At 41.9% G+C, this 24,187-nt stretch overlaps 1 protein-coding gene across 8 annotated transcripts in view; it reads right to left on the bottom strand.

Moving 5' to 3' along the window:
* Window positions 1-10,177: 10,177 nt before the first annotated feature.
* GRAMD2B (GRAM domain containing 2B) overlaps window positions 10,178-24,187 on the bottom strand; it is a 73,066-nt gene continuing 59,056 nt past the window's right edge. For 5 of the 8 annotated variants that reach the window (XM_076008327.1, XM_076008329.1, XM_076008326.1 and 2 more), the window contains 9 exons: window positions 23,881-23,952; window positions 23,701-23,781; window positions 20,868-20,979; window positions 19,775-19,897; window positions 18,716-18,803; window positions 17,449-17,553; window positions 14,559-14,652; window positions 13,894-14,066; window positions 10,178-10,414 (listed from right to left, as the gene is read on the bottom strand). In XM_076008327.1, the coding sequence (XP_075864442.1) occupies window positions 10,279-10,414; window positions 13,894-14,066; window positions 14,559-14,652; window positions 17,449-17,553; window positions 18,716-18,803; window positions 19,775-19,897; window positions 20,868-20,979; window positions 23,701-23,781; window positions 23,881-23,952 (984 nt within the window). In that variant the 3' untranslated portion in view covers window positions 10,178-10,278. The remainder of the gene's footprint in view (window positions 10,415-13,893; window positions 14,067-14,558; window positions 14,653-17,448; window positions 17,554-18,715; window positions 18,804-19,774; window positions 19,898-20,867; window positions 20,980-23,700; window positions 23,782-23,880; window positions 23,953-24,187) is intronic. The other 3 variants (XM_012735515.3, XM_020290104.2, XM_012735514.3) reach the window with 1 other exon arrangement.

Raw genomic sequence — 24,187 nt, 5'->3', positions numbered from 1 at the left:
TGCTCGGCAAGGCTGCCCAGACCAGCCGCGTTGAGACCCGCACTGTCACGTGACTGCTGTTCTTATGTTTTAGTGTAGCAAGAAATGGCTTAATTTTCTATGGATGAGTTTAACCCTTGAATGGAAATTTGCCACAGCCTTAAAAAGGAAGGAATGTGCAGCATAGCCATTTAATGTCAAGCAACCTAGGGAAACCTTCACAACCCCGACTGCCGGCGGCTCCGACTGGCTTGCTACCGCGCATTCACCAAATCAACAGCTTTTTCACTAGTCCAGTGCTGATGGGGAGGCCGCCTGGAAACTGCGACGTCGCGATTGTTTTTGGCAGTGTGGCTGTAAGGGACAGGGTCCTTGCTTTGTGCTCCATCTAACACAGCTGAATCTTTAAGCACAGAACAAACACAGCTTTGTTCTGGATTCACCCACAGACTTCCCGGGCACTGTGGACCCAGCTGGGTGCCTGCGCAGCCGCGCACGCCACTGAGCCCGATCCGGCGCGTTTCCCTGAGAGCAGTGAGCCCGTGGTGGCAAGGTGATTATGTCGGACCCCTTCCAGCATGCAGAGGAAAGGGATTTGTCGTCTTTGGGATGGACACACGATCTCAATACTGATCTGCCTTCCTTGACCATAGCGTTTGTGCCATATTCACTATCATGTGACTTCATACTCCACATCGTATTGCTTCTAATCCAGAAACTCATTTCACAGCAAAAGAAATACAGCAGTGAGTGTGTTCCCACTCGAGTTCACTTGTTTCACCGCATGTGCCATCACCCAGAAGCTGCTGGCTTACCAGGACAGTGGCATGGCCTCCTGAAGACTGCTAGGCTGTCGGCTAGGAGACACGCCCTGCAAGCATGGGCTTCCATCTTACAGGATGCAGCAGCTCTGCTGCTCTGCTGTTTTGAGCTCTGCTGGTTTGGAGGTTTTGGTTTTCAGAGGGAAAATGTTTCCATTGAATTGGAAGCTAAGACTACCAAACATCCATGTTGGTCTAGTAATGCCATTGAACAAACAGGCAACTCAAACCTACAGTAACAACAGACAACAACAATAGTGACAACAACAAAGAAGAAGAAAAAAATAAGAAAGAAAGGAAGGAAAGAAGGAAGGAAAGGAAGAAAGGAAAGAAAGAAAGAAAAGGAAGAAAGGACTACTGAGACTTCATACCTTTCAGGAATAAAGATTTGGGTCACCCCACCAGGCAAAGAATTGTGACCAGCCGAGGGTTTGTCTAAGGGCAAAAAATAGATGAAATAGGTTATGGGAGAAGGAATTATAACATTGTCACTAGTTACAGAAATGAGAACTATAGCAGCTATGTATATTTTCTGCCTTTTTTATATGTGTATGTGCATGGGCAAGTATATGTATGGTATATATATTCTTTTTTTTTTTTTGAGACAGTCTCACTCTGTTGCCTGGGCTAGAGTAGAGTGGCATGATCATAGCTCACAGCAATCTCAAACTCCTGGGCTCAAGCAATCCTCCTACCTCAGCCTCCCGAATAGCTCGAACCACAGGCACACACCACTTCATCTGGCTAATTTTTATATATTTTTTTTGTAGAGATAGGATTTCACTATGTTTCCCAGGCTGTTCTCAAACTCCGGGACTCAAGCGATCATCCCACCTCTGCCTCCCAAAGTGCTAGGATGATAGGCGTGAGCCACCATGCTTGGTCCCCTTTAATATTTGTTAGAAATTAGTTGGAGGCTAACTTCACTCTTTAGTCATTAGGGAATAGAATATTCTGAGGACACTACCAAATTTCAGGAATAACTAATATAGCTGAGAGATGGATAGTGTGACTGCCTTCCAGAGATGGAGCCAATGAATGTTGGGCTTTGCATCTCATTTTGAGGAAAAGGTGAAAAATGTATTCCTTTGTATGATGCATAGTAACATCTTGTTAGAAACGTGTTTCCTGTTTTATGAGAGTTCTAATATGTGTAGAAGGGTGTATGTGGCTGCCCAGTAGCCAAAGGGGCGGATGAGCTAAGTTATCATCCCTCGGCTCGAAGCCCACCCTTCTACGCCCCGTTCTGTGACGCCACCGCTGAGAGCCCTGAAAGCTTATTTCCGTGCTGCCGCGGCTGCTGTTAAATTCTGCCGGCAGGAGGCGCTAGAGAGCGAGCCCGCGGGGCTGGCGGGAAAGAACCGGCCGCTCCTGCCCGCTCGCTTCCCGGGGCTTTGCCCGCCTCCCGTCCCAGAGCGCGCCGTGCACCGCGACGCCAGCGCTCACTTTCGCGAGCTGAGTCTGCTCCGCGCTCCCCAGCGCTTGCAGAGCGGCCTCGCGCCCCCAGGCCCGCAGGCCCGAGCCTCGCCCTGCTCGCCGCCTCCCGGCCAAGCCCTCCTGTTGCCAGGGTAACGGTGTCCGCCGCTCTGCCCACGTTTCAGGATGACACGTTTTCTCTGGCGTAGGACTTTGGTTTCCACTCAAGGTGGAGCAGCAAGGGCTGGATTTAACTTCCCACCTGAAACAACCGAGAAATCCAGACGAAACACGAGACGGGTTTTCAAGCCACTGCAAATCCGCTAATGTAGGGTAGTGAAATCACTCTGGGAGGCCGAGGCGGGAGGATCCTTTGAGGTCAGGAGTTCAAGACCAGCCTGAGCAAGAGTGACAGCCCCATCTCTACTAAAAAACAAAAGATAAAATTATAGCCAAGCAACTAAAAATGATAAGAAAACATTAGCCCTGCCTGGTGGTGCGCGCCTGTAGTCACAGCTTCTCTGTGGCTGAGGCTGAGGCTGAGGCTGAGGCTGAGGCTGAGGCAGGTGACAGAGCCAGACTCTGTCTCAAAAAAGGATAGTGATGCCTGAGAGAAGGGAAATAACAGAGATGAGCCCACTGAGTGCACTGCTTACCGCCTCCAGAGTGTTCAGGCTGCGTGCGGTGCAGAGAGGGGAACCCGGGCAGGGCCCAGAGGTCCCTTTGGGGTCCAGAAATGGAGCGGAGAGTGAGCTAGATGCTGGAGATTGCGGAGCAGAGCATCGGGAGGAAAGGCCCTCTCTTGGAAAGACATAAAGAGAACGAAAAGACAAGCCACAGTCTGGGAAAGTATATTTGCAAATTAAATATCTGATAAAGGACTTTTATCCAGAATATATAAAGAAATTTCAAAGCTCAATAATAAGAAAACAGTCCAGTAAAAAGATTTGAATAAATCTTCAAATAAAAAGATTTGAATTGGACTAAAGATTTGAATAGACCTTTTACCAAAGAAGATATACGGATAGCAAATAAGCATGCAAAGAGATACTCAACATCAATAGTCATTAGGGAAATTCAGATTAAAACTGCAATGAGATACCACAACACACCTATTGTAACAACTAAAATTTAAAAGACTGATCATGCATTGGTGAGGATATGGAGAAAATGGTACTTTCCTACGTTGCTGGTGGGAATGTAAAATGGTATACTTTGGAAAAACAGTTTGGCAGTTTCTTAAAAAGTTAAAAATATACCTACTGTATGACCCAGCCATTCCACTCCTAGATGCTTGCCAAAGAGAAATGAAGGTACATATCAAAGACTTGTACCAGAATATTCATAGCAGCTTTATTTTTAATAAACAAAAACTAGGAACAACCCAATGTCCACCCACAGGCAAATGGATAAACAATTTGTGATATGTGGTCTGTCTAGCCATTGTTAATATAGTGAGAATAGTTAGCAAGACATTGATGCAACATGGCAGCCAAGGCGAGTGGACCAGATGCGCATGCATGAATAGTTGTCGCGCCTGCCTGGCCGGCAAGGAAGACGCGGCAACCGGAGTTCTTCTGACAGCGCTTTAATGGGGATTGCTTAACTGGTTACATGCGGAGACGCCGAGGCGTTCTCGGCGGCTGCTTATAAAGGCAGTAAGTACACTGGGCATTGTCTGATTGGATAAGGCACTTGGAAGGGAGGAGACAAACTCTGCACATGCGCTGAGCACTTGTTTGTCAGACTAACAGCAGGGTTTGACCAGGAAGCGGGCGCCATCTTGGAATGGCGTTGCCACCGCGCCCCACAAATAGTGACGCCTCCACTGTTCTAGTCACTGGGGCTAGATGCTGTGGAGTGAGCACATGAATTGTGTGGCTGGCCATGGCATTCAAAATGAATGAGTGAGCAGAGCAGCACATTTGCATCAAATTTTGCCTTAAGCTTGAACATTCCTAAGTGGAAACTATTCAGAAAATTCAGAAGGCTTTCGGGGATGATGCAATGAGTGCAATGCAAATAAAAATGTGGCACAAACACTTCAAAGAGGAATCTGTCGAAAGTGATCCACATTCTGGAAGGTCTGCAACAAGTAGAACACCTGAGAATGTTGACTGTGTACAGATTAGGTTAAGGGATGCTGGGAGAATGGTGTGAGGTCCCAAAGTGCCTACTTTGAAGGGGACTGAGGTGTCATTGTCCTATGTACAGTGTTTCTTGTATCGTCTTAAATAAATGACTTTATTTTTCTTATTACTTGGCTGTATACTTTCCAGACAGACCTCATATATACATACAATGAAATACTATTGAGGAATATAAAGGAATGAACTATTGAAACATGCAAAAAATGGATAAATCTTAAAATAATTATGCTAAAAGAATCCAGACAAAAATGAGTACATATTGCATGACTCCATTTATGTAAAGTTCTAGAAAATGCAAACGAATCTACAGAGACAGCAGGTCAGCAGTTGCTTTGAATGGGGAATATCGGGAGGGCCGTGAGAGAAGGGATTGCAGAGGGATCTCTTGGAGGGGTAATGAACATGTTTATGACCTCAATTGTGGTGATGGTTTCACGAGTACACATGTATGTCAAAACTTATCAAATGTACACTTTACACACAAAATTTACTGTACATAAATTATATATAAACAAAGGTGTTAAAAATTGAAAATCAGATTGCTGTTAGGATGATGCTTGTTAGACAAAACTGCAAATAATCCTTCTAGCAGCCAGCAAAACTACTTCTCCTGCATCTATGGACTTGGCCCGAACTGTCACTAGAGCGCTTTCACTTTGGGCCAAGGAATCCTTAGCTCTAGGTGTTGGGGAAGATTGTTGTTATTTCCTGCTATGGCCCCTATATGTGCAGACAGGAAGAAAGAGTTCACCGTCATGCTCCGGCAATGGCGAAGGAGCAAAGGGATGACAGTCACTGCCTGGCCAGGGCCCAAGAATGAAAGGAGGTAAGAGCTTACGTTTGCTCGGGTCTGGAGATTATTGGCTATTCTATCACTCCACTATCATATGGGGTGGGGAATAAAATATATACAGTACATGTTTATTATTTATGCACACGTAGTCAAGGGAAAAATCAAACAGGCAACATTCTCCTCAATGCATAATTGTAGCTTTCTGGAGGCTGAAGGTGGCATCTGCTTAGAGTAGCAGGACAGAGGTTCGCACGCTTCTCTGTATGACGTGTTCTCCCATGTTCATGTAGCAGAAGGCTTTTATTGATTTATATATTTTTAAAAACTTTTATTATTTTTTTTTAAGAGACAGAGTCTCATTCTGTATGTAGCCCAGGCAGCCTCAAACTCCTGGGCTCAAGGGATCCTCTTGCCTTGGTTTCCTGAGTGGGTAAGATTACAGGCACATGTCATGCCTGGCTAATTTTTTAAAAAGTTTTTGTATGATGGGGTCTTGCTATGTTGCCCAAGCTGGTCTTGAACTCCTGGCCTTGGCCTCCCAAAGTGCTGGGATTATAGGTGTAAGCCACCACACCTAGCCCAGAAAGCATTTTATAATCAAGGTCATTTCTAGAACAGTCAGACTTTCTAGAGGAATTCTTAGAGACCTAAAAAGAATGGGCTGCAGGGTTCCTTAAGACCTGCTGAGACTGGCTCTGTCTTCGAGAAGAAGGGCCATCTTCCCCTCCCTACCACATACTGTGCGAGTGAAATTGTTAGTATGGTGGCTGCTGTTGTGTCTGTAGACAGAAAAAGAGACACTACAGAGAGTAGTAAGAAACAGACGAGAGAAACTCCAAGAGGTAAACAGAATCAGGTCACCACCTTTTTCCCCCAAACTAGAAAAGAGCTTAGCATCTGGACACAACAAAGAAGTGCTTGAAATTCCGTGGTCAAAGATGCCTCATTTAATGACTCTGATTTTTTTTTAAGGCAAGAATCTGGTAACATCATAATAATTAGCAGGGACAGGCTTGAAAGAAGCACATGAAAAGAATATTATATCACTGGGCTTCTTTTAGTGGGTCAGGTGATGACCTCGAAGGTTATGTAACTATTACTGATGTGCAGAAATTTGACTTTTAAAAGGATGCTTGGGAGTAAAATCACGTGGGATACCTATAACATGTTAACATCCATACCTTTTAGATCACCAGAAACAAAAAGATAAAGATAAAACATTACCTGAATTTTACTATTATTAGGATATACGAATCAAAACAGTATATAAGACAGTTGACATTTAAAGTCAGAAATTTTTAGGTCTGACTGCATGAATTTATGAGAAGATGAGTTGTGAAAGGCAAAAGAAGGCATCTTAAAAATGTGTCTGGGGTGGTTTCAAAGAATTGCATAAATGAATATCTGAGAAATGCCTTGGAGTATTGTGGAGAATATGTAGAAAGGTATGCTAAATATTTACAAAACGTGAGAGATCAATAAAAACAGCAGTTATAGTTTATGGAAGATTGGTAATTTTTATTCACCCAAATAGTATATAATCATAGATTAAAATATTAGCATGTATAGAAGTAGCATTATAGGTTGGGCGTGGTGGCTCCCACCTGTAATCTTATTACTTTTGGAGGCCAAGGACGGATGATTGCTTGAGTTCCAGATCAGTCTGGGCAACATAGCAAAACCCTGTTTCTACAAAAAAAAAAAATAATAATAATAAGAATTAGCTGGGAATAGTGGTGTGTGCCTATAGTCCCAGCTTTTTGCTATTTGAGAGGCTGAAGTGGAAGAATTGCTTGAGCCCAGGAGTTTGAGGTTTGATGTTACATTGAGCTATGATGACACCACTATACTCCAGCCTGAGAGACAGAGTGAGACACTGCCTCAAACAACAACAAAAATAGTTTTACAACTGATAATCCTTTTTTTCCTGATTCTAGAAAGATAATACACGTTTTTAAGGGCAAGGTATATGGTAGAGATTTGCCACTATTTTGGCCACTCACCATTTGAAACTCCTTCCTATGTTAGGAGAATTCCCTAAATTTACATCTTGGTGGTAGAGGCCGAAAAATCCCAGATGCTTGCTTTCCTGTGCTCTGTAGTCAGTATGCAGGCATAAGACCTGGGTTTCACCATTCAGACACACCTATACTAGATTTTTGACTTAGGAGCTAGTAATGAAAAATAAAACAACAGTAGCCCCAAGCAAAAATGGTAACAACTGAACCTAGAATGATGGAGCTTTTTTTCACTTTGGGTGAGTCAACTGTAGTGGTTGTTGGAAAGTAAATTTCTAGGTGCAGAACCAGCAGCCATGCTGTTGGGTGAAGCTGTGACATCTACTTGCCTGCTGAGAGCCACCCCATCTTTTAAATTAACTTGTCTGATTAAAAAAAAGGTAATAACTAGTCAGTATTTACAAAATCTGTAGAATACAGAAAAGGTCACTGTGTTTGTGCTTCTGTGTTTACGTGTATATATATAAATACACACACGTAGGATTTTCTTCTTAAAATTGGGATCATACCATGTAGTTTTGTGCCTGCCTTTTTAATAAGATTTTTTTTTTTCGGCATATTATGGGGGGTACAGATTTTAAGGTTTCAATAAATGCCCATTTCCCCCCTGCCCCCAAGTCTGAGTCTCCAGCATGACCATCCCCCAGATGGTGCACATCTCATTCATTATGTATGTATATACCCTCCCCCCCTCCCCCCTGCCCAATACCCTATTACTGTAGTACCTATGTGACCACTTAGGTGCTGCTCAGTTAATACCAATTTGCTGGTGAGTATATCTGGTGCTTGTTTTTCCATTCTTGGGAAACTTCACTTAATAGTATGGGTTCCAGCTCTAACCAGGAAAATATAAGATGTGCTATGTCACCGTTGTTTCTTAGAGCTGAATAGTACTCCACGGTATACATATACCACATTTTATTTTAATAAGATTTTGATTATATTTTCTATGCCTTTCTTTGACAATATAATTCTAAATAACTACATTATTTAACTGTTCTGCTATTGAATATTTAGACTCTAACATTTTGCTGATAGAGGCTTCAAAGAATATTCTTGTATATAAAACTTTATCTCCAATTATTGCTTTAGGATAAATTCCTAGATGGCAAATTACTGAAATTTTAACTTTTTTAACGTTCTTCATATACTTGTAAAATTGTTCTACAGAGGTGACTGACCCACTGTGGAATCTCTAATGGATTTTGAATATAAAGCATTGACATTGAACTTTTATAAAACAGGAATGATGTAAAATTATTTTTAAAAATAATGAATATAGTACCCATTATGAAAATATACTACTTGTCTACAAAGCTATCTGCTTTAGAGATATCATCATATTTGATCCACATAAAGATACTCTCAGCCCCTTCAAAAAAAATGAGGGGAAATGGCCAAATGTCTTGCTGAAGGTCATACAACTCATAAAATATGGACCCAGGAATCAGGCATTGGTTTTCTGATTTCAAAGTTCATTATCTTTTCCCTATACCATTGTAACCCAAGAACTTAAATCATTTTTGAGTTTTGAAATGAATACTTGGGAAGAAAGAAGTATGAAGTGAGTTGGTAGTAGTAGAGAAGAGGTGGAGAAAGAGTTAAAAAGCATAGTAAGTCTTAGTTAAAAGAGTTTACAAACTGGCAAGACACAATGTTAGCAGGGCATTTTAACCAATGAGTATTTATTAAAAGCCAGTGGTGTGCCAGGCACAGTTATTGTCCAGTAGGCTAACAAATACAAATGATGTAACCAATTCACTTATTAGCTTATCAGATTAACCAGAATACATTTCATAGAAATGATTATAAAATACATTGCAGATAGAAACAGAATCTTTTATACTTACAGATCTAATGGTACCCTAAATAATAATAATTATTATTATTTTTGAGACCAAGTCTCACTTTGTTGCCCAGGCTAGAGTGAGTGCCGTGGTGTCAGCCTAGCTCACAGCAACCTCAAACTCCTGGGCTCAAGCGATCCTCCTGCCTCAGCCTCCCGAGTAGCTAGGATTACAGGCATGCGCCACCATGCCCGGCTAATTTTTTCTATATATATTAGTTGGCCAATTAATTTCTTTCTATTTGTAGTAGAGACGGGGTCTCACTCTTGCTCAGGCTGGTTTCGAACTCCTGACCTCAAGCAATCCTCCAGCCTCGGTCTCCCAGAGTGCTAGGATTACAGGCGTAAGCCGCCGTGCCAGGCCTTAAATAAGTAATACAAACCAGCCAACCCATATGGTAAATCAAGTTAGCAAACCAGAGTTCTTTGTTTTAGTTAGCAAAGGAGAAAAACATACCATTGTCATGCTGAAATGGGTTTCAGAGTTGCTGAATGCTGAATACAGACATCCTGTTTCAAAACTGCTAACACAATCCACCTACAATCTTAAAAATTCAGTGTTTTTCATACTGTATTAAATCACTATTACAACTTTTGGCTTATAGGTTAGTTTTGGTTTAAAAGTAAGTTTAATTTAGTACTTCGGTCTTGTGCCTCACAGATTCCTGACTTGGGCTGGGTGAAAATCATTCCAATTAACTACTAGTTACTGCAACAAAATGTAAACGGGATATTTCCATCCACTTTACTTTGATATTCCTGCCAAAACGGAATCGAGAAATTAAAATATACAGGCAATTTAAACCAGAACACAACAGTGGAAGGAAAAAAAAGACAAACAAAATGTAGGTGTTATTAGTTTGGAGTAAGCCTGCTCATTTATTTATTGCCTTTTGATACTCATGGCTAATTCTTTAAAGAACCACATTGAATTCGCTGGTATAGAATGTAACATGTCCCTTAGTTTGAAGGTTGGTTAAGAGGGCTGTAGGGAGGAAAAAGGAAGGTGGTAAGGACTAAAAAGGCATGGAGTGTTGCTGACACCACCATGACAGTGGCTGAACCTGAAACATCCAAGAGGGCGTCTACCGGGCCCTTCCTGAGGCCTCCAGAGATGGGTCTGTTTTCTTCAGGCAGCAGCAGCAAAAACTTCCTCAGAGAGTCAAGGTCAACTTTTATTGCACAAGAACCAAAATGATTCCCCTTCCCCCCTTTCCTGAGCTGGAGACCTGCAAGTGCAAACACGTCTGGGTTCTCATCCGCCCGCGCCTCCGGCCAGCAGGGGGCGCGCAACCAGAGCGCCGGGGAGCACCTTCCCCAGGGACACGTGAGGTATTGCCTGGGCCGGGTCAGTCGCCGTTCTCCAGCAGCTTCTGTAAGTTATTTTGTATCTTGAAAAAATAAAAGAGAAGTTCCTATTATTAAATAGAATGGCGTATATTAAGGACATTTGCTATGGCCTATGTAATGCTCGAGATTAATCTATTCTACCTTGAATAAAAAACACATGGGTTAAATTTAGATGAGGCAAACACATGCTTTTTCATGGACTAAAATTCTGTTTGTCAATCCACTTTGAAATGAAATAGAGACCAAGAGAAGTAAGATGGAAGAAAAAGACTAGCAACACCACATGTGAACAAAATGCGTTCAGAGACAATGGAAAATTGGTCTTTATAGAATCCATTTAATGGTTTTAATAAGACAAATGCCATGTAATAATGTTTAATGCTCCTGTAGACATTATGAAAAACTTCCAAGAAGATTGCAGATTTCGCAGGGACAGGGACCAGCTACATCATGTCAGATGTTTAAGACGACAGTCTAATGTTGGGCATTAACAATGTTCTCAGTAAATGTCTGTTGAGTAAATGAACTTTAAAGAATCCAGAGCAGGCCAGGCATGGTGGCTCACGCCTGTAATCCTAGCACTCTGGGAGGCCGAGGCAGAAGGATCATTTGAGCTCAGGAGTTTGACACCAGCCTGAGCAAGAGTGAGACCCGTCTCTACTAAAAATAGAAAAGAAATTAATTGGCCAACTAAAAATATATAGAAAAAATTAGCTGGGCATGGTGGTGCATGCCTGTAGTCCCAGCTACCTGGGAGGCTGAGGCAGGAGGACCTCCTGAGCCCAAGGAGTTTGAGGTTGCTGTGAGCTAGGCTGACGCCACAGCACTCTAGCCCAGGCAACAGAGTAAGCCTCTGTCTCAAAAAATCCTGAGCAAGAAATTCTCAATAACCAACACTATGGTGGAAGTAGGAACCCTTCGAATCAAAAGAGAATATATTCTTCCTTTGGAAGAACAGTGTGTGAAGTCCTAGGCATACTCGGGTAAGTGAAGCAGAGAGGGCTGTGACGCGCTGTGCTGGGAGCCGCACGCCAGTCCGCGCCGCACAGAGCCTGCTGCACACGTGCAACCCAGGCCAGAGACGCTAAGTGACGGACCAGTTACACAGGTAGGGAGCGAGTGGCAGAGTGGGTCTGACTCCAAAATTTGTTCTTTCTGCTATGCTGCCCCACCATTGATGCCACTTCCAGTACTAAGAAAGTAATTGTTCATTTCTTTCCCCACATTCCTGCATCCTGTCTTCCCACCTACCCCTCAGGACCAAGGAAAAACAGGAATGGGGTGGTAGAAAAAGGAGTGAAAGCAAGGACTGACATCCAAAATCCATAAAACACATCTACAAGGACAAAAAACCCAAAAGCAAAATAAAGGAGGTAAATAGGCGATTTACAGAAGAAAACCCCAAACCCCAAAAGGCCAATAAACACACAAGACTTTCAACCTCAGCAGTGATCAGGAAAATAAAATAAAACCCACAAGGAGACCCAGTTTCACACTACCCCACTTGACGTGGGAGGCCCGGACGCACGAGGATGGTGCCAGGGGAAGACAGAGTTCACGGGACTTGCCAACTGGTCAATCAATGGCAAGCGAAAGGAGGAAGGCATTAAATGTCCTTCTCAGATTTCAAACGAGGGTGACTGAAAGGGCAGTGGTGTCATGAGCAGAAACAGGGAAGCTGTAGGCAAAGATCACGGGGCGTGGGCATGACCTGTCTCTGAAGGGTAGGAAGGGCTGGCTGGTATGGAGGAAAAGGGGCTGAGCCAGGTCTCAGACCGCCCGGCTGCAGCCGCCGAGGGGCCGGCCCATCAAAAGGAACATGGGTGTGGCCTGGTACTTGTTCTTTTTCTCCCTCTATTGCTCAGGCTGGAATGCAGTGGCAGCTCACTGTAACCTTGAACCCCTGGGCTCCAGCAATCCTCCTGCCTCAGTCTCCCCAGTAGGTGAGACTACAGGCGTGCACCACCATGCCTGGCTAATTCCCCCCTTACCTGTCTGCCTTTTCTTATCTTTTAGAGATGCGGTCTCACTCTGCCGCCTAGGCTGGAGTTCAGTGTTGTGATCGTAGCTCACTGCAGCCTCGAACTCCTGTGCTCAAGTGATCCCTCTGCCTCAGCCTCCTGAGTTACTGTGATTAGAGGCGTGAGCCACCGCACCCGGCTGGTCCTTTTTTGTGATACTTACGTGCCTTTGAACAATGTGTGTAACTTAACTTTTTAGAATGTCAACATGTATATTTTGACCCCAAGTGCACTTTTTATTGATCCTGCTGTGGGGCAGAGGTCTCCACTGGTACTCCTGTGGGCCTCCCCCAACCTCCCAGCTGGGCTTTGAAACCCAGCACGCGACCTGGCCAGCTGTTGGCCTGCTGTGACCAAGCCCTTCCATAATATTTTCTGTTCCCTGATTACAGAATGTGGCGTGGCAGGAAAGTGGGAAGAAATGAAAAAGAAGGCAGTAGGATTCCATGTGTTTCTGATCCAAAGAATATCATTTGCATGTCAGAGTGAACAAAATTGAAAATTAATACCACCCCATTTTTCTAGGTCAGCATGAAAGACAAACATTTGTAAGCATTTCGTTAAAAAAACATCATTTATCTTCGATTCTCAGAACATATGTCTTAGAAAGAAAAAAATTTGGTAGCTAAACCAACCATACCTTCTCTAGGTTGATTGTGGATGTAAAAGAGAAACAGTTTCCAAGTTTCCTATAGATACAATGATTTGATATGAATGGTCTGTCCTAACTTAGTTTAGAAATTCAGAAACTCCTTTGCTCTCTGTTTTTGTTGTTAAATGTGCGATAGCTACTGTAGGCAAACAAAGAAAATTTAACTCATTTGTATTTCATATTTCTTCCCAGGTAAGCGTAACTGCACTAATATGTAAAGCCACCAAACGCTGGGCATTTGTGACAGCTGTTCTAACTGAACACTTGATTCTTCATTCTAAACCTTTCCTTACATGGCCGGGCGCGGTGGCTCACACCTGTAATCCCAGCACTCTGGGAGGCTGAGGTGGGAGGATTGCTCGAGGTCAGGAGTTTGAAACCAGCCTGAATAAGAGTGAGACCCCGTCTCTACTATAAATGGAAATAAATTAATTGGCCAACTAATATATACAGAAAAAAAAATTAACCGGGCATGGTGGCGCATGCCTGTAGTCCCAGCTACTTGGGAGGCTGAGGCAGGAGGATTGCTTGAGTCCAGGAGATTGAGGTTGCTGTGAACTAGGCTGACGCCACGGCAACAAAGTGAGAGTCTGTCTCAAAAATAAAATAAAATAAAATAAAATAAAATAAAATAAAATAAAATAAAATAAACCTTTCCTTACAGATTAGGGTAAAAAACAAAGTAGTTATCAAATGAGAAGGGAGAGAAATGTTAAAAGGAGAAGAAAATAAGACATTTAATCAGGTTTAACTTCTGGGAAATTTCTGATGTGTCTTTCTTCTCGTTAGCCCTCTGTCTGAGTTCTAAGAATGCCACAGGCTAAGGACAGATTCGCCCAAGACTTGCCCCGTGTGAAGATACTTTAGAGGTGAAGGTCCGTCAGTGGCCCTGCAACAAGGCCTAGAGCCGGATTCCGAGCAGCTGTCCGGCAGAGGGCTGCGAGGCACGACTTTGCAGTCAGGCAGGCCTGGCTCGGATGCCAGGTCTGTTGACTTTCCAGGAGTGTCATCTTGAGCAAGCTAACACAAGCAAGGAACAAGCAAGGAACAATGAACAGTATCTTCCACAGTTCTCAAGGACTGAATACAACATTTTCTATGTGTGGCAACAGCCAGTCCAGGTGGAGCTGGGGCTGTACTCTTTGGCTGGGCCACTGGTCTCCAGTTCATTCCATGCTGTGTCCCTTCATTGGGCCTCTGTGTCAGTGGTCACTTACCACTGGGCCCTATGGTACAAAGAAATACTATGTCTAACCAAGGAGGAACAACAAAACACAGACCAACAAGATCATGTATTCCAAGGAAAATGAGATTAAAACCTGTTTCTTTGTGGAAATAAAAAATATTCTTCCACATTTACTATGCAACCCCCCCCCCTCCCCCGCCAGGTCTGGTCATTTCAGTTGTTTGGTATAACACAGAAGGTGTCTGAGCGTGTGAACCTTGACCTGACCTCTGGCAGTCCACAGGCACTACTGTTATCGCCCCACACAGAGGAAAGAGATAGATCACCTTTTCTAGTTTCACTATGTTAGCTGTTAGCTCTTGGCAGAGGACCTCCGCGTTTAATTGTACGTGGGACCCCAGGCCAGATGGTGCTGTCTGTCTGTAAGAACAAAGAGAAAAATTATTATGGGCAGGATGGCAAAGAAAGTTGAATGAACATATTTTAAATTTATTTGAACGGAAAACTAGTTTATAATAAAAGAGTGAGCATTTCACTTGCTAACATCAGAAAGCCCTGCAGTAATCCACAACTCCAGAGTAGATGTTTAGGGAACTAATTCTTAGAAGCTCAGCTGGAAATCTCTTAAGCTATTTTTTGTTGTTTAAGTGGATGTGGTATGCTTTGGCTTCCAAGCAGAAACCAGAGAATTATTCTCAAGTACATAGGTTTTCTGAACCCTTTTAACCCCTAACAGCCTCACTATTCCCACCACAGCATACATTTGTAAGAATGATTGCTCTTTCAGTCATATATATATATATATATATATATATATATATATATATATATATAATTTTTTAATGGGAGAAGGAGCTATTTACATTAGAACTTTCAAAAAATTTAGGAATATCTTTAGTTAATAAAATTTCCATTGAAATGTGAGATTTTTGCAGTTCCTTCTGTGAGACTTGCTATACAAACATAATCGCCCTTATAGTCTAACAGATGTATTTAATATTTACCATTTGACTATTTACTCTGGGGTCCCCTGGAGTCCTGCACCAGCTAACACTGTAGAAAATTTGGAGATGGATGTACGTTTTTCTGGAGAGATGATCTAAAGCTGTTTACCAGATTTTCATGTTAAGATTAAGAACCATGGTCTGTCTCATCTCTATTATTTCTTGGTTGTGATTTAATTTTAGCTATTAAGTTTTTGAATGGCAGTAACTGTTCCAACTTATTTTATATAGGGTCCATTTTTGAGATGTAGGCATTTGGTAAATTATTGATGATTATCTAGATTTTAAGAAAGCAATCAGACATCATTCTATTTTCTAATACTGAAACAAATAGTGTGTTCTTTATCTTTAGCTCACAGATACAGAATCTAAATCCTCGATTTTTCTAGGTAAGTGACCCGGGGCCTGGAGAACCGACTTATCAACATGAGATTCTGAGCAGCAGCTGCATTCTCACCACTGGGCTAGGAGTCTGGAATCTGCTTTGGTCCCACTGAGAGGTCCGCCTCTACAGGCTATTCGTGTGTTAACAAAGCTGACGATATACACAGATTCAGAAGGATGGCTCTGTAGCAACTGAAGAATCAGATTACATGTGTGCGTGCAGCCACCTAGGTAGCATAGAGGGATTACTCTGGATGAATGAAGTTAAGATATAGGGAAAGCCTCTAACCAATGCTCACACATGACTGAACATAAAATAATTTCTAATACAAAGGAATATTACAAATTAGAAAAATAAAAAAGATACCAAGGAAGCTCAGGTCCTGCAACAGTGTTTATTAACAGATCTTCCTGTTATAGGTGTTCCCAAGCTTATGTCAAATGTGATCTTTGTGGTTTTTCCTTTAAATGGTTATTTTTCAGATTGTACTTCTTCCTGGGTTGATTGTTTTAGTACCAGAATGAATATTCCAACTATGTTCTGTTAGTGAAATTTCCCCCTCATTATCACCAAAGTAAGTAAAAGATGGGAGAGAATAAAGGGAAGGTATGAATCTATTCTAAACTGTTTATTAGGCTTCTGTATTTTATTGGTTCAGATGTATATTTATGGGTCAAAAATAACCTGTACACTAGCACATAAATAAGCCACAGAACAAGGATTTAGCTGATTCTTAGAAAGAAAGAAAGGTCCCAGAAGAGTATAGCACAGTAGTTCTCAGAGTGTAGAACCCAGGCCAGCACTGTCAGCATCACCTGGGAACTAGCTAGAAATTGCAAATTCTGGGTCCCATCCCAGACCTTCTGCATCAGAAACTCTGGGGATGGACCCTGAAATCTGTTTTAACAAGCCCTCTAGATGATTCTGATGTGCATTAAAGTTGAGAGTCACTGCTAGACTGAGAAGCCTATGGGCTTTGTAGTCATATAGGCTTGCATCTGAATCCGGATTCCATTACAAACCGTCAAGACCTTAAGCTAATTATTTATCTGATTCTGTAAACCAGGAACAACAGCTCTCTTATAAGGTTATGTGGAAAATATAATGAGGGAAAATTGTTTGTATCTGTATATGTATGTACCCATTCTAGTAGAGTCTCTAGTACACAGTAGATACTCCATAAGGGACTATCTCTATTTTAAAACTTGGGCTAAACGTATATTTTCTAACATGGAATAATTTATTACACTTTATAGGCAATGTGTCAAAATCTTCATGTAAATGAGTTTAAAGAAAATAACTCTACGTCTGAAAAGATTTAATTAGGTCGAGCATGTTAAAAATGACCCCTGAAAAAATCTTCATGGATACGTTCAACTAATTACTACTCACATGGAACTGTACAGTGGTCAAGAGTTTGGTAAATAACTGAGTTAAATATAAAGAGTTATACATGATGAAAGGTACTGAGTTACTTGAATTGCTTCTTTTGTATGAATGTCTTGACTCACTGCCATTTAACCAAGATAAATTTGTATAGTTTAATAAATGGAGCAAGGTTGCAACCACATCTTAGAATAACACAGCAAGATAATATAAAATTAGTCTTGTTTTTTGCCATTTACTAGCAATACTATAGCAACTCAAATAATGCAGAGTTAGGTCATTCATTTCTAGGACTCTCCTCTTTTCTTTCCACATACATAAGAAAATGTCTCATACACAACGTATCTCTTAATGTTTGCTAAGAAGCACGTTAAGCTCAGGTCAATTATTATACTGATCCGAATAGCAAGCAGGTGGCAGCACTGAAGGGCACTGTCTTACTCAGTATCATGGGTGTCCACGATGGAGGTCAGTGACCCCAGCCGCTCCTCCAGAGCATTAATTCGATATCTCATGTAGAAGGTCGAGATGATTAGAGCACAGACACTGGAAAGAGACAAAAGAGAAAATTTCAGTAGGATAATGGCCAGGACCTGACGTTCATAAAACAATGAACTCAGAGCTGACTTGGTACACTCAAGGCAAGGCATTTTCCAAAATAACTTGGCTAAAAAGACTCTAAAAATGTCCTTTTTAATCATGCTGATGCTTGTCATCAAACCTTACAGCTGGAAGGAGACTTAAAATCCTCTACCCCAAGTCCTTCAATTTGCAAATAATGGTCATTCTAATAGGACTGGTCAAGGCTGACCTAAGCTGGAGTACCAAGCTGGAGTACCAAGCTGGAGTACTAAGCTGGAGTACCAAGCTGGAGTACCAAGCTGGAGTACCAAGCTGGAGTACCAAGCTGGAGTACCAAGCTGGAGCTGCTCCTCCCTGGAGATACCGGCCTCCGCTAGAAGAGGCTGGGCAGAGGCACCCGGCCTCCTCCTCTGCTGACTCACAAACCCCTGGTGTATCTGGAAGCCAGACAGGGCATACCCTACTTGGTTGTGAGGAACAGCCTAGAACCGAGTCAGGCTATTTTCAGAAGAACAACTGGTTCCAGACTAGAAGATGCGGAAGTTAAAAAAGTCAATGCCTATGCTTTCAGTAAAAGGGATGAAGATGACATTTTAAAGTTGTTTTTGCCTCTGTCCAGAGGACATGAGATAGATAGAAAAACAAAATTATAGCTAGACAGGAGAAATAAGTTCTAGAGTCTTCTACCACTGTAGAATGACTGTAGTTAACAGAGAAATGATAAAGGTGATGGATGTGCTAATTACCCTGATCTGATCACTATATATTATATGTATCGAAACATCACTATGTACCTCATCAATGTCTAATACAATTATATGTCAATTAAAAAGACAAAAAGGCAAATAAATGACGACAGTGATGCTTCATAATTCACAGAACAATTTCCCAACAGTATCCACTCAGAACTTAGTCCTCTGCTGGATTTGGTACAATCATTATGAAAATATAACCTAAGCCTAAGGAAAAAAGTGTTGAAATAGGACACAGAAATTGTCAAAGAAACGATTTGGGTCACATTACAGAAAAGTGAGATGTACGATGGCTCTCGGCAATGTGAAGTGATTGTTCCTTTAGAAAACGGCATCATTTTCTGAAGTCACTCATAATAAATACATCAACTTACACAACTGCATAGAATATAAGAATATGGTGGAGAGTTGGACATTTCTGAGGCCTGACTTTATGTAAGAGTCCAGTGGTTTCTGACTGACCTGTTGGGTGGGAAACAAAAAGCAACTGTTTAAAACCATAACACACTTCCTTCCTCCAGCAACAACCCTTAAGGGAAGAGGTACTGGAGAGAGGTAACTATTCCCAGGAAAAAAATAATCAGAGAACATATTAACTGCGGCCTTCCAGTTTTCATTTTAACAAACAGTTACGATTCCTTCCAAAGCGTTTCATTTAACACAGATTTACTGAGAACCTGCCGGTGTCAAGGCGGTGCTGGAGTCGGCGGTCTCTTACCAGTGTAACTGGTAACTAGTTATTAGAATACCTAGTAAGTAAGAAATCAAGAATTTAAGTTTTACTAGCAATTTTTGAAGCATAATCCCATGTATTCGGAATAACGAAGTGGCCTTCGTGAAGGCTATTCACCTTGGTGTCCCCCACAGCAAAGCACAGAACTGTTTGTTGAATGAATAAGTGAATTAATACACAAAGGCCTATAATAGGAAGGGAGGGGAGGGAATATGAAAGGCAGTTATAAAGTGAAACATGGGCCGGGCGCGGTGGCTCACGTCTGTAATCCTAGCACTCTGGGAGGCTGAGGCGGGCGGACTGCTCGAGGTCAGGAGTTCGAAACCAGCCTGAGCAAGAGCAAGACCCCGTCTCTACTACAAATAGAAAGAAGTTAACTGGCCAACTAATATATATAGAAAAAATTAGCCGGGCATGGTGGCATATGCCTGTAGTTGCAGCTACTTGGGAGGCTGAGGCAGGAGGATCGCTTGAGCCCAGGAGTCGGAGGTTGCTGTGAGCGAGGCCGACACCACGGCACTCACTCTAGCCTGGGCAACAAATCGAGACTGTCTCAAAAAAATCTCTCTCTCTCTCTCTCTCTCTCTCTATATATATATATATATATATATATAAAAAGTGAAACATGGGCACCCTTTAAAAGTTACTAACAGAAATACAGAAATCTCTAGCACCCCCCTCAAACAAATCCCTTCCTTACCGTGTGCAGGGAGACTCCGGGCCTTTCCTTCGGGCACTCTGTTCACATGGCCATCTGCCCGAGCCGGTTTTGCTTCTCCCTGGGAGACATTCAGAACTGTCTGGGATTCTGTCACATGGAAATCTACCAAGCCAAGATGGAGCTGGGTAAGTTTTCTCTCCAATGTATGTAAAAAGCACCGGACCAACCACAAAGCAAATCAATCTCTTAACATGCATAATGGGCAAGAATGTACACAGGCCTTCTCCCAAGTGGGCTATGGTGGCTGGGGGTTGGAACTGAACACTTAAGTAAATAAGTAGTAAAATGACGTCAGGACAGTCTTTAATCCCCTGACTCACAAGGACGATTCGGCTATAACAGTTAATAACATTCCTGAAAGAAGAGGCAAGAAAATATTACATGTTTGTCTCTCTCAACCACCCTAATAGTATGTCTGTTTAGGGGACCTCTATTACATGTGTATAAAGGGACATGAATTTTTGCCACATAGGCAATCTCTGTAGCTTCCAAGGTACCCTTTCTCCAGAATCCCTTCCCAACCATCAACTAGGAAGACCAGATTGAGTTTTGTTTGTTTGTTTTTAAGGAAAAAAGGTGATGATGTTTTGTGGGGAACTAAATTTTATTCAAAATATAACAATTCCAGGCCGGGCGCGGTGGCTCACGCCTGTAATCCTAGCTCTCTGGGAGGCCGAGGCAGGCGGATTGCTCGAGGTCAGGAGTTCGAAACCAGCCTGAGCAAGAGTGAGACCCCGTCTCTACTACAAATAGAAAGAAGTTAACTGGCCAACTAATATATATACAAAAAATTAGCCGGGCATGGTGGCGCATGCCTGTAGTCCCAGCTACTTGGGACGCTGAGGCAGGAGGATTGCTTGACCCAGGAGTTTGAGGTTGCTGTGAGCTAGGCTGACGCCACGGCACTCACTCTAGCCTGGGCAACAAAGCGAGACTCCGTCTCAAAAAAAAAAATAAAAAAAAAAAAATATAACAATTCCCATATTGTCCAGCAGTGAGAAACAAATAACAGTTTAATAATTAAAAAAAACAACATCCCCCCCCAATCCCAAAATACAACAATTTCCCAGACCTCGAGAGTTCTCGGATTCAGGAGTTTGAGAACCAGAACTGCTGTATCCTTCCATGTCTTGCCTCCTTTGTTGAACCACTCCATCCAGATCTGAGAATTCATCATTGAAATCCTGAAGGGAAATAACGAAATCAGGAGAGGCCGATTTCCCTCATCAAACAGGCAGGACTCCGTGCCTCCCAGCCCCGTAAGCTAGGCCTGACCGATGAAACAGAGGAGAAGGAAGGGATAACCCACACTACTGGGATTTGCCCAACAGATCACCGACTATCTGGTTACTGCAACTGACATTTTTCTAGGTAGTTAAAATTCTGTCAACAAACAGTGGCCAACTTTCGTGACAATGTCTAGAAAAAAACCCCAGAATGCTGTTGATTGACAAACTTCCCGTGTGAAGCTGCAGAGGCCTCGTTAGCACTCTGTAATGAGAAAAAACTGCTAGAGACAACACACAGGAGAAAAAAGTGGGTAGAAAGCTCCAAAGCCAATTTAAATATGTATACAGAGACATAGACATTATTAAATTATAGCGTTTTTAAGAAAAGTATTGGAAACAGAAAAGAAAATGGCTTTAGCAAATTTGACTGTGCAAAGAAAGCTTGTTTCTTTCCTCCTCCCTTAACTAAATCAGAATAGGGTCAGGGATATTACATTTAAAAGGGAAAATGCAGAGATGTTTTACTTGTATTCAATTGGTCCCCTTAAAGTGCTTAAGAACTGAAGGGACAGCCAGGCGTGGTGGCTCACACCTGTAATCCTAGCATTCTGGGAGGCCGAGGTGGGAGGATTGCTTGAGGTCAGGAGTTCAAAACCAGCCTGAGCAAGAGCGAGACCCCGTCTCTACTATAAATAGCAAGAAATTAATTGGCCAACTAATATATATAGAAAAAATTAGCCAGGCATGGTGGCGCGTGCCTATAGTCTCAGCTACTTGGGAGGCTGAGGCAGAAGGATTGCTTGAACCCAGGAGTTTGATTTGAGGTTGCTGTGAGCTTGGCTGGCGCCATGGCACTCTAGCCCAGGGAACACAGATAAACTCTGTCTTAAAACAAACAAACAAAAAACTGAAGAGACGAGTGGTGTCATTAAAACGTCCTGATGAAGGTACAATTGGTCTGAGCTTTTAATAATTTTGTTAGCTTCCAAATGAAGAAGAGTCTCATCTTGTAAGCAACTTAGCAACCTTTCACCATGAACTAGCTATCTTTTGTTCATCTCAACATTCATTTTAATTTCATGCAAGAATTTATAGGGGAAGGAAAATTGAAAAATTTAAATCTCTCAATTTAATAATTTACTGAATGCCTATCATGTACCAGGCAGTGGGCAAAGCTCCTTATATATATGATTGAATTTAATCTTCATAGCCTCATCATGAGGTTGGCATATTAATGGAAGGAGAAACTGAGTCAGGGCAGGTAAAGAGCTTGTCTGATGACACACAGCTGGGTGGAGCCCAGAGTTGGAACCGGGTTTGTCGGATTCCGAATTACACATGTTTAATTGTATTTTGTACTGCTTCCTGCTCCTTTTCTTAGGTAGATGTTTTTAAAAATTGAGATAAAATTCCTATAACATAAAATTTACCATTTTAAAGTGCATAATTCAGTGGTTTTTAGAATAGTCACATGTGTAACCACCACTATCTCATTCCAGAACATTTCCAAAAGAAACCCTGTGCCCATTAGCAGTCACTCCCAATTTCTCCCACGCCCCATTCCCTGGCAATTGCTAATTTACTTTCTATCCCTATAGCTTTGCCTGTTCAGGACATTTCATATTATAGGTGGCCTTGTGAGTGTGGTTTCTTTTACTTAGCATAATGTTTTGAAGGTCTATCTATGTTGTAGCATTTTGTACTACTTCATTTTCTTTTTATGGCCAGATATGATATTTTATTATGTGGATATACCACATTTTAAAATCCATTTATGAGTTACTTCATGGACATGGGGTTTTTCCCACTTTTTGGCTGTTATGAGTAATGTTGCTATGAACACTCTTGTACAAAAGTGTTTGTGAACATGTTTTAAATCCCACTACATTGTAATAGCTTAAAAAAAAAGATTTGAACATGTTGAAACTATGGGCTCACACTGCTTCACTAAATAAAGGTGAATATTTAACAACAATCAATTTGGGAATAATCATTTGAATGATATGATTAGAACTCTTTGGGAAACATTATATCATTTTAGGTGCAAATTCTGTACAAACAGATTTACTACTTCCCACTGGAGATTTACTCTATAGTCAACAGAAGTCTAAGGGAATCAAACAATCTCTACCTGTCACTTGGGTGCTATATAATAACTTTTTTTTTTTTAACAGTTATTTCTGAGTATGCCTCATCCTCTGTTGTCACTTGTAATGTCTGTGAAGGCAAGAATTACTTTTGTTTTTTCCTGGTATACTACAGTATACACCAGCACGGTGTCTTGAACATAGAAGACATTTGTCAATTTGTAGGATTACTCAGCCCTACCTCAAATAGCTTTGTGAATCTCTCTAAAACAATGTTGTCCATCAAACGGAGCAAGACTTCATAAATGTCTTCAGTGACCAGTAACTCACCAAGACAGCCTACTATTATGCTGCTTTTCTTTTGCAGGACAACTCTTCAATTATATGACAAAAGTTTATGGCCTCCTCTCTTCTTCAGGACAGGTACGCCCTGTTTCTTCAACTGTGCCTCAAACATCCTGGTCCTAAGTTCTTCCCACACCCTGGTCATGGTATAGCACAAGTGTAACAGTGGGACTTACAAAGTGAGTAAGTAAGTCTCTTTGGGACTTGCAAAGAGAGCATTTGGATAGTTATGCAGGCAACTTACCAGAGGCAAAGACGAAGGGCGATCTGCCCGGAAACTATTTTCAGCCGGTGACGGATTGGGGCTGTTACCAACACTTGCGCTCTGAAATTGTTGGAACGAAATGGAAAACCAGATCAACTAAGGAACCATGAAAAATGCAGAAGAGAGACAGTAACTGAGGCTCGGGGATGTCACACTCACTTCTAAGTGTCCACACACAGATCTGAGCAGTTTGTAAGTTGAATCTCTGGAGAGTAAGGAGACAAATATGTACTGGAACACAAAACAGAATAATTATTAACAGATACTACCTGACAAAAATCAAGAGTCTGCAGTTCAAAAAGGTATCTCTTTATAGTTTTTCGTTTTCAAATGATGTAGACCATTTCCTGGCCTATATTCTCATTCCACTCATCTAAACATTCAATTTCTTCCTTCCTTCCTTCCTTCCTTCCTTCCTTTCTTTTTCTTTCTTTCTTTCTTTCTTTCTTTCTTTCTTTCTTTCTTT

Source organism: Microcebus murinus, chromosome 11 (assembly GCF_040939455.1).
Source record: "Microcebus murinus isolate Inina chromosome 11, M.murinus_Inina_mat1.0, whole genome shotgun sequence".
Classification (NCBI taxonomy): domain Eukaryota; kingdom Metazoa; phylum Chordata; class Mammalia; order Primates; family Cheirogaleidae; genus Microcebus; species Microcebus murinus.
This window is presented reverse-complemented; position numbering and strand designations above follow the sequence as displayed.